This window comes from Eublepharis macularius, chromosome 4, assembly GCF_028583425.1.
Source record: "Eublepharis macularius isolate TG4126 chromosome 4, MPM_Emac_v1.0, whole genome shotgun sequence".
Lineage (NCBI taxonomy): Eukaryota > Metazoa > Chordata > Lepidosauria > Squamata > Eublepharidae > Eublepharis > Eublepharis macularius.
Genome location: NC_072793.1, coordinates 13,936,466 through 13,952,681, shown reverse-complemented (window position 1 = coordinate 13,952,681; position 16,216 = coordinate 13,936,466). Strand labels below are relative to the sequence as shown.

The following is a 16,216-nucleotide window of genomic DNA, read 5'->3' as shown; positions in this document are numbered from 1 at the left end:
ACCACAGTACAATTATCAATATGTCTACATTGAGTTTTCAATGATCTACAACAATTCAAATATACATGCATAGAGAGAGAATAAATTCCAATATAGTAGAGTTTTCTCCAAATTAACTTATAGCGCCCGAAGGTATACAGTTCCAAAAAGGCTGGTTGGTAACATCCAAGGTTGCAAAGTTGCAAAGGACGGGTAGCAAAGCAGGTGGCAACGAGCTACACCGGTCTCATTCCTTCGGCTCGTTTCAGAAATAGTCCTTCATCAGGCCACAGTTATCCTACAATTCATATTAAAAAATGTCAATACCAAACCATTCAGGAATATCCCGGTGGTTTCATATCTCCAGCCATACTTACTATTTCATCAGGCGAAATTCATGTAGAGAGTCAACCATCAAACAATATCAAATGCTGAAATCAGATGACCAGGGCACGCACTTCATCAATTAAATACAGAAGCTCAAGGCTAATTAACAATTAACATTACATAACTTCATTTAAAGGGGCTTGACTACCAAATCTATTGCACATTTCCCAAACTCATTTCTATATTCCATTAACATCAGCAAGGCCAACATGAATTGCACATCAACCCACAATCAAGAGCTAGACCAATAAATACATTTTTTCAGAACCGTTTTTATGTTCAATTATCTCACATGCGACCAATATCGATTATGCAACAGGGTGGCTCTCAGAGATTCTTGAGAGAGTACCTTCCGACCGATTACATCACCAAACTACATAAAATCACTACGTTTAAAGAGGTATATCTAATAAATATATTGCACTTTCCTCATTGCACATTCCCCATTGCAAACCAAAAATAATTTCAGTCAGAGGGAAACAATTTGGTGAGGGGGGGAGGGAGAACCCAAATTAAAGGAACACCGAATAATCAATGTCATTATTCAGACCCTCTGGTATCATGGTGTGTAATTTAAAAATCCACCTAATTTCAGCCTGTAAGAGAAGGCGTTTATTAAAACCAGTTCTCTTAACCACCTCCAAGACAGAGTACCTAAAAGTTCTATCAGTTCCATGTCTATTCCGCAGATGTTGATAAAGGGGCGTATCTTCACTCTGGTTTCTGACCCTCGATATATGTTCCTGTATGCGTGAACGCACTGGACGGCTGGTACAGCCTACATATAGTAATGGACAACTGCACTGCAAGAGATACACTACATTATTAGTGTTACACGTGGAGAAGTCCCTAGGTGTTATAGGGTACCGTAGGTTGGGGAATTTCATCTTCCTGAGGTCTACGCAGAAAGCACACACACTACAATGCCCGCATGGAAAGTGTCCAAGCGGTAAATTATTTTGTTTAATCGGGCTCAAGAAATCGGAATGTACTAAGAAGTCCTTTAAACTCTTGGTCCGACGGTATCCTATTTTGGGCGGAGTTGCACAGCCCGGAATATCTAAAAGGACCCGCCAGTACTTTTTGATAATTCCCACTATCGATTCGGCCAGGGGAGAGTGGTCAATTGCCCAGGTGATACCCGTTCTCCCTGTATCACGTTGCCTATAGGAAAGCAATTGTGAGCGGAGCGATCGATCTGCTCTTAATTTGGCCCGGGAGATCAAGGGGTCACACCTTCCCAAGATTGGGACCTGTATTTGGAACAACGCACTAAATTTACCAAATTGACCCTCCATGCTTCCTCCCTGATAGAATATAGCAAAGAAAATATCATCCCAAGAGGTTTACGATTACATAAACCACCAGGGATGTATACCAATGACGAGCCCTTTAAGAAAAAGTGGGCTCAAATTTTGAATAAGTGCTCGTTTGATCTCATGTTATTGTTAATTGAGCGTATCGCACAAGAAAAAGATGAAGTGGGATTGAATATCGAGCAGGTAGAGACTGAACTTAAAACTAAATTTTCTGAGGAGGAGTTCAAGGCTAGATCTAATGAAATAGGGAGACTTATAAAGGAATGTGAAACTAAGCTCAAGGATTTGAAGCTAAAGAAACTTAATAGGGACAGACATGACTATTCCAATGGGAACATTTATAATTGGAAGGAACGGACCCCTAAAAAACGTGTTACCTGGGCCCCCTCAGTTCCAGGAACGACTGATTTTGATACCACGGATCCCTCAGATACAGATCAATCGAGTGACGAGGGATGGACCCTTAGGAACCGAACGATACCTAATCAGTCCTCGAGACGCGCTTTTTTAGCCAGGGGCCGCCTCTCGCGCAGAGGCAGATTCAGAACATAGTCTTTAATTTATCCAGCCGGCCACTCACGGATTTGGAAATGCAGGTTTTGAACAAAGGATTGGGCTTCGTCCCTCGCCCTAGATATAATGCTCTTAATACCAGGATTGATTTGTATAAACTCTTCCGACAGTTAAAATTAAAAAAGTTTTTCGGCAATACTTCCTTGGGCTCTTTATGTGTTGGGTTGAAGAGTAGATCCACCTTTACCCCACAAGTGACAGATACCCAACTAGAGACATTTGAGAGACTAGTACTTAAGGAGGTAGCAAGGGTGGAGAGCCAGCCTGAAAGAACGCGGCAGAACTTAACTAGACTTGAGTGGACAGCTTTACAATCTTTACAAAAGGACGAGGGAATTATCATAAAACCGGCAGACAAAGGGGGAGGGATTGTCCTGTTAGATAGAGAGGACTACCGACAGGAGGTCCTACGACAACTTTCGGACCGGGAGTATTATACCCCGATCGATCACGATCCTACGATAGAGATCCAGAGAATTATTAAAATACTACTGGATAATGGATTGGCTAATAATGTTATATCCCAATCGTTACATCAGGCTTTATTTAACCAAGACCCACGGGTGCCGGTCTTCTATTGCCTGCCCAAAATTCATAAACCCGGGCGTCCTCCCCCCGGACGCCCTATTATTTCTGCGTGTAACTCGGTCCTCGAACCGCTGGCGATCTATTTGGATAGCTTCCTACAACCCTTCGTGACAACAGTTAAGTCTTTTGTAAAGGATACTACCGATTTCATTAAATTAATAGAGGATATGGAAGTTCCACCTGAGGCTTACCTGCTAACACTAGATGTGCAGTCACTTTACACCTCAATTCCCCATTGTGAAGCTAGGACAGTAATAGAAGGGACATTAAATATGCGGTCCACCCCCTTTCCCCCGACCAGTTTTCTTTTGGATTTCTTGGACCTCATAACTGAAAAGAACTACTTTAGATTTGAGAACCAATTTTTCTTTCAAATTAAAGGGGTCGCGATGGGGTGCCCCGCGGCCCCAAGTATTGCAATTTTGTTTATGGCGTCTCTGGAAAACAAGTACTTATATGACCCGGAAAGCAACCCATTTTTGGAACAGATTATTTGCATAAAGAGATACATAGATGACATTTTTTGCATAATGCGCACTCCTGCAGCAGTGGAGAGTTTTGTAGAATGGCTGAATAACTTGGATGAAAATATACGATTTACACATCAGGGGAGTGGGGATAGCATCCCTTTCCTGGATGTTGTGGTGTTTAAGAGGTCAGCCACGTCTTTAGGAGTGAGGCCCTTTAAGAAACCCACAGATAGGGCAGCCTATCTACAGTATAATTCCTACCACCGAACAGCTCTCAAAAAGAACATCCCGGTGGGGCAATTCTTGCGTATTAAAAGAAATGCTTCTTTTCAATGTCATTATCAGGAAGAAGCTAGTAGAATGGCAAATGATTTTATGGCGCGGGGATACCCATCTTGGGTGATCTCCCGGGCCAAATTAAGAGCAGATCGATCGCTCCGCTCACAATTGCTTTCCTATAGGCAACGTGATACAGGGAGAACGGGTATCACCTGGGCAATTGACCACTCTCCCCTGGCCGAATCGATAGTGGGAATTATCAAAAAGTACTGGCGGGTCCTTTTAGATATTCCGGGCTGTGCAACTCCGCCCAAAATAGGATACCGTCGGACCAAGAGTTTAAAGGACTTCTTAGTACATTCCGATTTCTTGAGCCCGATTAAACAAAATAATTTACCGCTTGGACACTTTCCATGCGGGCATTGTAGTGTGTGTGCTTTCTGCGTAGACCTCAGGAAGATGAAATTCCCCAACCTACGGTACCCTATAACACCTAGGGACTTCTCCACGTGTAACACTAATAATGTAGTGTATCTCTTGCAGTGCAGTTGTCCATTACTATATGTAGGCTGTACCAGCCGTCCAGTGCGTTCACGCATACAGGAACATATATCGAGGGTCAGAAACCAGAGTGAAGATACGCCCCTTTATCAACATCTGCGGAATAGACATGGAACTGATAGAACTTTTAGGTACTCTGTCTTGGAGGTGGTTAAGAGAACTGGTTTTAATAAACGCCTTCTCTTACAGGCTGAAATTAGGTGGATTTTTAAATTACACACCATGATACCAGAGGGTCTGAATAATGACATTGATTATTCGGTGTTCCTTTAATTTGGGTTCTCCCTCCCCCCCTCACCAAATTGTTTCCCTCTGACTGAAATTATTTTTGGTTTGCAATGGGGAATGTGCAATGAGGAAAGTGCAATATATTTATTAGATATACCTCTTTAAACGTAGTGATTTTATGTAGTTTGGTGATGTAATCGGTCGGAAGGTACTCTCTCAAGAATCTCTGAGAGCCACCCTGTTGCATAATCGATATTGGTCGCATGTGAGATAATTGAACATAAAAACGGTTCTGAAAAAATGTATTTATTGGTCTAGCTCTTGATTGTGGGTTGATGTGCAATTCATGTTGGCCTTGCTGATGTTAATGGAATATAGAAATGAGTTTGGGAAATGTGCAATAGATTTGGTAGTCAAGCCCCTTTAAATGAAGTTATGTAATGTTAATTGTTAATTAGCCTTGAGCTTCTGTATTTAATTGATGAAGTGCGTGCCCTGGTCATCTGATTTCAGCATTTGATATTGTTTGATGGTTGACTCTCTACATGAATTTCGCCTGATGAAATAGTAAGTATGGCTGGAGATATGAAACCACCGGGATATTCCTGAATGGTTTGGTATTGACATTTTTTAATATGAATTGTAGGATAACTGTGGCCTGATGAAGGACTATTTCTGAAACGAGCCGAAGGAATGAGACCGGTGTAGCTCGTTGCCACCTGCTTTGCTACCCGTCCTTTGCAACTTTGCAACCTTGGATGTTACCAACCAGCCTTTTTGGAACTGTATACCTTCGGGCGCTATAAGTTAATTTGGAGAAAACTCTACTATATTGGAATTTATTCTCTCTCTATGCATGTATATTTGAATTGTTGTAGATCATTGAAAACTCAATGTAGACATATTGATAATTGTACTGTGGTATAGACAATAATATTGTACTGAGTTACGTTTTGGCATACTTCCTTTTTCTGTTTTTTGGCTTCTAGTTATTTGAGGAAGTATACTCTCCCTCCTTACTGTTCCCCCACCAAGGATGTCCAGGGCACAGTGCCCTACAAAGGTGTCTGCCACTGACCAGAACGCTGCTTTGCAAATGTCTTGTAGAGGAACCCCCTTTAGGAGTGCTGTTAACGTCGCCTGCCATCTAGTAGAGTGTGCATGTACATCCAGCGGACAAGGTAAGTTGGCACTCGTATAGCATAGCTTAACAGCCTGTACTACCCATCGTGAAATGGTTTGTGCACTTGTTCTTTTCCCTTTTTGGGTCCTGCATAGCAAACAAAAAGTTGTCTATCCTAAAGTCTTTTGTACGGTCTAAATAAAACAATATTGTCCTCCTTTCATCTAGTGTGTGAAGGGCCTTTTCTGCCTCACCTGAATGGTTCGGGAAGAAAACTGGTAGTGAAATTTCCTGTGTCACATGGAACTTTGACACTATTTTAGGTAAGAATTCCAATTTTGGTCTAAGGACTATTTTCTCTGTGTATCTTGAGGAATGGTTGGTCTATGCATGGGCCACCAACTCACTAACCCTTCTAGCTGAAGTTATTGCTATTAGCATTGTTACCTTCAAAGTCAGTGATCTTAAGTGACAGATGGCTAGAGGTTCAAAGGTCTTTGATATTAATTTAGTTGCAATGACTATTGAGGCCAGATGGAAGGAATATGTTCCTCAACCCCTTTAGAAACAGCTTTGAAGTGTAGTGTGAAAACACTGACTTTTTGTCAACTGGCATGTGAAATGCCGAGATAGCTGCTAGGTAAACTCTCACTGATGAAAGAGAAAGACTCATATTTTTCAGCTCTAAAAGGAATTCCAGTACTTTAGCCAAGGGGCAACTAACCGAGTTGATCTCTTTCCATTGCCCAAGTCACAAACTTTCCCCATTTGTATGCATAGGACTGCTTTGTAGATATTCTCTTGGCATTCAGTATAACCTCTGCTACCCCTGTAGAGAAGTGCCCTATGGGTTCAGCAGCCATGCTGTCAGTTTGAGTTTTTCTATTGCATGGTGGAACACCCCTTGACACACTATCAGGTCTGGTTCTCTGGGTAGGTGGTGAAAAGTCTGGTTTGTCATTTGGTACAACCAATGAACCCATGGCTGTCTTGGCCAGAAGCGTGTCACTACTATTGTCTTCATCCCTTCTGCCTACATCTTGCTTATCATTCTCGAGATTAGAGGTATTGGTGGAAAAGCATAGAAGAAGACCAGGTGATCTGGAAGGCGTCCCCCAGTGAGCTCGGTTCTAGGCATTCCCTGGAATAAAACAACAATGCTTTCTTGTTTTCCTTTGTGGCAAATAAGTCTATCTCCGGAGGGCCGCACTCTTGAAATAAAGGTCTGATGTAATAGTTCCTGATGGACCACTCGTGTGTGTTTGTACCGATCCTGCTTAGCCTTGTCTGCAATGATGTTTTCTGCCCCAAGTATGTTGAACTGCTTGCAAGTGGACACCATGCTTGACCACCCATTCCCATAACCGTATGGCTTCCAGACACAAGGACCGGGATGTTGTTCTCCCTTGATTGTTTAAGTTAAACATGGCTGTACAGTTGTCTGTCAGCACGTCTATATTCTTGCCCTTGACCACATCTGAGAAAGAGATTAAGGCAAAATGTATCGCCCTCAGTTTGAGTGTATTAATATGTAGTGATAGTTCATCCTCTTCCCAAGTACTGTGGGCTGTAAGGTCTTCACAATCTGCACCCCACCCCACCCTGACGTGGACACCCTGATGTGGAATAGTTTGCCTATATCCACTCTGTAGTGCATTATCACCTGCTGGTGGTACCATGGAGAGCACCCGCACGAGCAGCATCGCTCTGAGTGAGTGGAGTGGCAGCTCCTTCGAGTTGTCCATTCTCTTAGGATTTCCCCTTCTTCCTCAGATGAAATAGTTGAAGGGGATCTGGATCTGGTTGATGGGGTCCTTGGTGATTCCAGAATCTCCATGTCAGAGGAGTGCCATTCCCTCGGCACCTTAGCTTTGCCAGGGTCTTTACTAGATAAATGCTTTGTCTTGACCACTTTTCTTCCTCGGTGGCTCTGTTGGAGTCGGTTCGGTAATTTCAAGGGCTGTCAGATCCAATTGTGCTTGAGACAGTGGAGGTGTTGCCACTATCGGCGGGATCGAGTGTCTTGATTTCGAATGTCGGATTCAGGACACTGATGGATCTGAGCACATAGGTGACCTCAGTTCCGAATGGTGTTTTTGGATCCAGATGGAGTCTGATAAACTCAACATCTTATGGGAGATGGTTGGAAGTCGGATCCGAGACATTGTTGATTCTGATGGTGCGGTATGAGTCGATGGAGTCGGGGCTGGATCTGGTTGCTCTGTAGAGCCATCAGAGGGTTTCGGCTTAGCGACTTTCAGTTCTGGACACGATACTGTGAGCACCTTCTCCCAAATGGCTGCCTTCAATCGAGTGGCCTATTTTGCACACGCTTTTGGTATAAAGCCCTGGCAGATCTTGCATGTTTGGGTGTTATGCTCCTCGCCTAAACAGTGGAGGCAGAGAGAGTGACTATCGTTCTTGGTCATCTTCATGTTACATTTAGAGCAACACTTAAACAGGGCTTTTCTGGCCATTACTCACAAAGATTTTATTTTCCTAGGTGAAGAACAGAAATGAATGCTGACTCTCGAAGTCTCTATCAATGCTACAGTTGACCTCTTCTGCTGGTGGTGAAAGAGGAACTGAGGGCAGAGGGTGCTGCACCTCCTGGATATAGGCTGCTTTGGCAGGACAACAGCTGCGCCTGCACTCTGGGAAGTATCAAGTGCCCTCTAGTGACTTTAAAGCTACAAAAAACCTCTGGTTGGCAGGCCTGCGAATGCGCAGTCCCACATGGGACTGCACAGAAGACTGACAATGAACATGTACTTATCATATGTTTCATGTTTATGTCACTGAGAGAAGAAAGAAGTTCCAAGGAAGATTATAGGTTTCAGAGGTAATATCATGACTACCTATATCCTTTAACATAATTCCTCTTTGTCTTAAAGAAGCAAGGGTTTTATCATATAACAACGTACGTCAAAATATTTTGAAATTATAACAGCTAATTAAAAAACAACATGGAAACTTTGACGGCAAACTGCACGTTATACTGAAATCTCTGCAGTAATGCAAATTTTGCATCAAGATCTGGAAATAAACAGCAACCTTTTGACACAAGGTTTCCTAAAAGCATTGATGCTGCAATACATCATCAAAAGTTTTTAAAGGTTTCATTGTGTTGTACAAGGTGATGGATCTTTGTAAAATAAAGTAAATTAGTATTTCCAGTCATGAGTACCTCCTTTTGAAAGGAACGTTATGCTTTCCTTTTCTGTGCTACCAAATAAAATCTGGAAAATTCAAGTGAAAAACAGCATTAATTTGAAAATTCCATATAGACATTAACTTGCAATAAAAATATTAAACTTTGAAAAGCCTTCTAGTAAAATGGGATTATTTTCCAAGGCTGTAACACAGCCCATTTTAATTATGCCTGCAAACACGACCAATTAAACCAATACGTCTTATTTATTAATGTTACCTGACAACTAAATGTAGAGTGTAATATTATTCACAGACATAATGAGCAATGTATAATTTTTCACCATTTATACCACTATCCACTTTCTTAGAATTTTCTTCTACATCCTTGTAGACAAATACATTTGGCCTCCTGTGGATTGTAGTACTAGTGCAATAATGAGTAACCAGTAAACTTATTATGCACAGTTAAATGTTTCCAGCGGCCCAAAAAAAAAAAATCCCATTATGTTAAATGCATCCTATGAATGCAAGCTATTTAAACTTATGTCTCGTGTGAATTCTAGCACCTTGTGGTGAGTTTTAGGTATTCATATCTCTCCACAGTCAAAACTATTGCTTAATAAAAATGGCTGTGTAATTATGCCCAATGATGGGTATAATACTTCAAGCCACTGTTGTTCCTACAGTTAAGTATCTGTTCACATGCAGAAACTGCTAGTACGAACACAGTTTGTGCCATATCTTGACAGATGCTTCTCCTGAGCCTTACTAGCACTCAATAACTTTTTCATGGGTGAAATTTTACCTTTGGTGGTGACTGCTGTGGTTTGTTGGTGTTTGACGAATGTTGCTGCCGCAGAGCCCGTGGGATAAATTCAGGAGCCAGGGGATTCAACACATAGGTTTTTTTTAATTCCAGAGCTTCCAACTGAGCTTTGATCTGATCAAATGTGATACCGTGAAGACTCTCATTATCATGACACAGGGCAATAAACCTTTCCCAAAATTTCCTACAGAAAGCAATATAAAAAAAATACAAAGTTATTTGATTGTTACAAACAAATTGTGACCTAATTTTTTTACAAATTAACCTGGGAATGCAATGCTCTGTTATGCTTTAAATTCAGTGGAACCAGGGCTTTTTTTCTGGGAAAAGAGGTGGCGGAACTCAGTGGGTTGCCCTCAGAGGAAATGGTCACATGGCTGGTGGCCCCGCCCCCTGATCTCCAGGCAGAGGGAAGTTTAGATTGCCCTCCGCGCCGCTGAGCGGCGCAGAGGGCAATCTAAACTCCCCTCTGTCTGGAGATCAGGGGGCGGGGCCACCAGCCATGTGACCATTTTCAAGAGGTTCAGGACTTCAACAACTTTCACCCTACTATCAACCTGAGACTGGACTACTCTACACAACAGGTATACTTCCTGGACACCACTGTACAACTATATAATGGACAGACCGATACTCATATCTACATGCCTCCAGCTACCACCCTAAACATACCACTCGGTCAATTGTCTACAGCCAAGCCTTACGTTACAATCGTATCTGCTCCAATGCTCTTGATCGGGACTCCCACTTAAAAGATTTACAACAAGCATTTTTGGGACTACAGTACGCACCAAATGAAGTGAGGAAACAAATCGACAGGGCCAGACTAGTACCCAGAAACAGCCTGCTCCAGGACAAACCTAAAGGAACTAACAACAGAACACCACTGGTTGTCACCTATAGCTCCCAGCTCAAACCCATCCAACGTATCATCAGTGAGCTACAACCCATCCTGGAAAACGATGCCTCTCTCTCAGAAGCCCTGGGTGGAAGACTTCTCCTTGCCTACAGACAGACAGCCCCCTAACCTGAAACGGCTTCTCACTCACAATCATGAATCGGCTAGCAGAGTCACCAGCACAGGTACCAGGCCCTGCAACAGACCCAGATGCCAGCTCTGCCCTTATATCTACCCAGGGAATACAATTACAGGACCCAATGGCATCAACTACACTGTCTCTGGCTCTTACAGCTGCTCATCCTCCAATGTGATATATGCCCTCATGTGCCAACAATATCCATCTGCTCTGTATATTGGACAAACCAGCCAACCTCTACGCAAAAGAATAAATGGACACAAATCTGACATTAGAAACGGCAACATCCAGAAACCAGTGGGAGAACACTTCAATCTACCAGGACATTCCATCAAAGACTTAAAGGTCACTGTAGTTCAACAGAAACCTTTCAAAAACAAAATCCAACGGGAAGCTGCTGAATTGGAATTCATATGTAAATTTGACTCAGTTAGGCTGGGACTGAATAGGGACTATGAATGGTTCTCATTATCAGAAGTAACTGATTTCCTTAACAGAAGCAAACTGATCTCCATATCAGAAGCAGCTGTTTGCATCTACTCCTCCCTCCCCTCTCCTCCTCTATATCTGACCAGTTTCTTCTTGCCCTCCTTCTTGCATCTGACGAAGAGAATGCCTTCTGTCACTGGAAAGAGTCAATCAGATCCAAGCCATGGTTTGGAGGACCTGAACTGAGGCATTGTCAAATGCTGTCACAGTAGTTTCATTTTGAAAGCCATGCTGTGGTATTTGCCGTATAAACCACAACTGCCATCTTTACATTGGTCACTGTTATTGAATGTGCTATATGAAAGGGATGGAACCCACACAGCCAAGCACCGTACATGAGGGTGCTGCCTTTTTAAAAGTAGCAAGTGACTTGTTATCAGCTTTACCACTTTTTACCCAAACTTTTAACTAGGGATTTGAGCTTTTAAAACTGTTTTAACAATCTACTTCTAACTTCATGGCTGCTAACTGGATCACTAAAATTGCTAAATGGGTTTTAATGTGGTTTCATCTATTGGGTTTTAAATTGGTTTGTTAATTTTAATGATTTTGAGTTTTTATGATTTTATCTTGTTTTATGTTGTAAGCTGCATTGGGCAGGACTCTAAAAGACGCAGGATAAATTTTTTCTAAATAAAGGAATAAAGTTAGCTTGATTCATCACACCCACATGGCTAGTAAGGCCTACCACCTACTATTAATTTCATAAAATCACAGACTTTGAAGGGAATAAATGACCATCTATGTCCATCAGATAGATGATTCTACACTAATTCTCAAAGATCTGCCTAAGCAGTTTAGGCTGTAAGAAGCAAGTATTTCAAGCAATTTGAATGCCAAGTTGAAATCAAATATACAAGAACCAACAGCAATAACATTGATACTATTTACTCATAGCACATATCTGACATACCTGCATCTCCCAATGGAACATAAAGCAATAGGGTCGCCCACCACAGCTACTAGCGACTGTGCTCTTGTAATGGCTGTATTGAGAAGCTTATAATTGGACAGAAATCCATAATCCAAGTCTTCTGTGGAATCTTCCAATAAATGCTCCTTCCGTTTAATTGGTGTTTGCTTGTGTTTGCATGTGTGCCGTGTACGCACTGTGCTGAGAAACAACACTCGAAACTGTTTTCCTAACATAGGAAGAGAGAAAAATTTCAAGTAATTTTAGTCCATTTGTTGCTAATAACTTAACCCAATGACTACATATGTTGTTTTTACATAATATTATAGCAACTGGATAGTTACTGCTCACTTATATAATTTTATATCAAAATAATGTTAAAATTCTTAAAATGCATTAAGAAATAGCAATAATACTTTGCCGCTTATAATATTTGCTGTCCACTCCAACATTAATCATGCTTAAAGTTTTTTATTTCTATGCCATTTTCACAAGTAACATGTATAGTACAACATTCAAATTACAGATTGTTTAAAAAGTTGTTTGTATCCATTATGAAGTATTTCAACTACTGAGCCCACTTAAATACATAAAAAGACACCAACGTGCATTTAACTATAATCTGATTATAATAATTAATTCCTATTGCTTCAAAACTTATTCTATGATGTTGCAGAGCGATATTAGCAATTTAGAGATCTCCCACAAGATTCCACAGAGAAACAGCAGTCTGTTGTTAGTCATAGAATCACAGAGTTGCAAGGGGCCATACAGACCATCTAGTCCAACCCCCTGCCCAGTGCAGGATCAGCCTAAAGCATCTCTAACAAGTATTCATCCAGCCTCTTCTTGAAATCTGCCAGTGAAGGGGAGCTCACCACCTCCCTAGGCAGCTGATTCCACTTTTGAACTACTCTGACCGTGAAAAAGTTTTTCCTAATATCCAGCCGGTACCTTTGTGCATGTAATTTAAGACCATTGCTCCGGGTCCTACCCTCTGCTGCCAACTGGAACAGCTCCTTGCCCTCCTCCAAATGACAGTCTTTCAAGTATTTAAAGAGAGCAATCATGTCCCCCCTCAACCTCCTCTTCTCCAAACTAAACATTCCTAAGGCCCTCAGCCTTTCCTCGTCCATTCTCAGGAACGACCCTGTACCTTATGGTTAAGATAGAGCCTCAGGAGTCTAATCCTGAGGTTCCATAATAATGAATGGGATCATCTTTTGACATATATCGGTTTCTAGATTGGCTTGTAGATTCATTTTAATTTGAGCATGAGGACACTCTACTCAGGCAGTGAGTATCCTACAGAACAGCAGGTGCTTCTCAACCTTTTGCATCTTATGTCCCACTAATCACTATCAAAGAACCTGAGTCCCACCGTGATAGAAACAAAAAGTTGCTTTTTCTGCGAAGGGCATTTCTATGTTTACAGGCATCCTGTTATTACTACTAGAATGCCAAAAGGTCACAGATGGACAATCTGTGGCAGGCAGGATCAGTGGGATACACATCATTCTTGCAGGTGGATGTGGGGGTTGAGGGAGAGTGAATCCTTAGTAACTTTTATGAAAACTCTGCATTCCACCTGAACTACTTCTGTGTCACACTGGTGATAATACGTACCACTGGCTAAGAACCACTCTCCTAAAGAACAGAAAATCACGGTATGGTGAAAGCTTGGATCACATGTACTACCAAAATCCTCTTAATGTATTGGTGTTCAGTGACAGATTATATGTGATATGAGATACAGTTGGGGGTATTGCTGCACATTAGCTTCAAATATTATTAACTGAAAATATTACTGATAGAAAATGCAAGCCCAATGTTTCCTATATGTTTTGCTATGTATATATTATTATTATTGTCGCTATTGTAATTGCAGTTATATTATTTAAATGACTATCACAAACTACAAACACTGTCAAAGATGTGTTGTATTAAACAGCTGCTTTGGGTTGCAGCTTCAAAAAAAGAACAGACAAAACACTGTATAAACTGCTGATACTGTAAGATCATTTCAAATTCTCAACCCAGATCACAGATTTTTAGATACGTATCTGCTACTTACCCTGAACATTTAACACTCTTTCAACACTGACATCAGACAATCTTTTTTTCCTAAGCTCTGCCCGAATTCGGAACACTTGATCAGCATATGGTGTTACAACACCTATGCTGCCATCATCCAATTTCCCCCAGGCTACCGGCCACTTTCTCCTCAGTTCTTCAACACGTTCCACTACTTCAAACACCTTGAAAGTAAAAAGAATCATAATCAAGATAATTAAACACTATATCTAAATCTATTTTAGACTATTTTCTATTCCCTTGGATAAAAAGCAATCGTTCAAAACTGCATTTAAGAGAAATGTATTATGAAAGCCTTTTTTTTAAAAATTAAGATATCCTTCCCCCATGGCCTTAACACTCCATTTGTAGGCATGTCACCACAATGATTGATACCCGCACTATACAACTGTAATTGTCTTGAATTAGAAGGACCGATAAAATGAATAAAGAATCTAAGCTATGTAAACTGCACAGAAAATTTACTTTCACTTGCATAATTAGATAATACTAATGTATATTTAAGAAAGTTTCCATTACAAACTTATTTTCTTCATGAAACACTATCAGAACTGAAACATATTCCTGTGTGATTGCACACTACAGCTATCCTCATAGCTATGTTTATATATTTTTAAAAAATACTTTTGAACACTTTTCTATCATACAAATGCTCAAAACATGTGATGATTGCTCTTGTTACATGAGGGTGTAATACGTTATTCAGTCAACAGCATATGCACTTTTGAGTTATCCTCATATTCTCTTCGGTGTTACTCTAAAAGGTAGATTATGTTCCTGGCAGGCTAGAAGGAGGCATATTGTATAACAAAATCAATTAGAGACTGTGCCTATAGCAACAATACGCCCTTTCTTGCAGCTTCTAGTCTAGAAGAGTTATTCCAGTATGGGAATCACTCCATTGTCTCAATTAATTCCACAATAAACATTTAGGGGGTGTATGATCTGACTTTCCTGATCCAGCTCTATAGCTGGATTTATACTGATCTGGCAAAATCCAGCCATGCTGAATCAAATTAGGGAAGTGAGATCAGATCCAGGAAACCAGATCAACATGGGCTAGATTAACCAGTTAAATCTGGCAAACATTGGGTGCTTCTTCAGGCTATTTTTTTTCTTCTTTCCTGGTCTTCTGGGCTTTTCCCAGCAACAGAGTGGAGGAGGAAGACAGGAGGGCGGGGGAGTGAGTAAGCAGTCAATGGTGAGAGAGAGCTTCGTTGTCTGGCTAATCAGGATTCTCTTATAGGAAAGAGCCCTTTTAAAATTCTGTAAAGGAGATTAAAAGCAGCCGTGGTTCACAGAACTGAACAGGAAGATTCAGAGAGAAATCTTAGGGAAAGTAGAGAATTTGACACACCATGTAAATGTCACAAACAAGCATAGGCAAACATGCAAAAATTCTCAAAAGGAAGCTAGAGAATGCTGTTGTGTTGTTCATTGCAGGGGTGGGAGGGAACAGGATGACCAGCGATGAAGAGTTGCTCTCTGAGCCAGTGAGAGTGGCAGTACAGGCTGCAGAGTGCAGAGACTAGAAAGAGGAGAACTTGAGTTTCCCAAAATTACCCCTCCCTCTCACTTTCTGAAGCCTTTTGTGGAAGAGCCATTATATTAAGGCACAACAGCTGTTTGCTTGTCGTGCATGGTGTTTGGTGGTTCTGCCACTGTTGGACTGATGATATGGGTACTAGGTTCTTTTCTGTGATGTTCCACCATTGGCTTCAATTTGGTTCTGTTGGGCTTTATGAGCTGATTCGGGAATCCCGAAGCAAAGAATCACTTTGGGAAGCTTTGGGCAAAGCAGCCGCAGCACTTTTCTAGCTGTTTGCATTTGCAAACAGTAAGAAAAGTTTCAAACTTTCCGCTCAACCACTTTTTTCGCATGATGGGAAGGGGAGGAGGGAATCCCTTCCTCCCCTTCCATCGAATGAAAAAAGCAGGGCAGGAAGTTTGAAAGCAACACTTTTCTTGCCGCTTGCAAGTGGCAAGATGTGTTGCTTGCAAACATTGTTGCTTTTCAGCTGATGGGAGGGGGTTTGAAAGCAGCTTTTTGTCATCCCCCTCCCATCAGATGAAAAAAGCTGCCGCAGTTTGAAAGCAGCAACACTTCTCTTGCGTGGCAAGAAAAGTGTTGCTGCTTTCAAACGCTGGCAGCTTTTTTCACCTGATGGGAGGGTGATCCCCCTGCCATCAGCTTAAA

The 16,216-nt window shown here is 41.4% G+C and overlaps 1 protein-coding gene across 1 annotated transcript in view; it reads right to left on the bottom strand.

Annotated features, from left to right (window-relative positions):
* Window positions 1–16,216, bottom strand: part of HELZ (helicase with zinc finger) — a 255,751-nt gene that overhangs the window by 62,956 nt on the left and 176,579 nt on the right. Inside the window, exons 20-22 of the mRNA XM_054976797.1 lie at window positions 14,000–14,183; window positions 11,926–12,154; window positions 9,466–9,670 (exon numbers count right to left, since the gene is read on the bottom strand). Of these exons, the coding sequence (XP_054832772.1) occupies window positions 9,466–9,670; window positions 11,926–12,154; window positions 14,000–14,183 (618 nt within the window). The remainder of the gene's footprint in view (window positions 1–9,465; window positions 9,671–11,925; window positions 12,155–13,999; window positions 14,184–16,216) is intronic.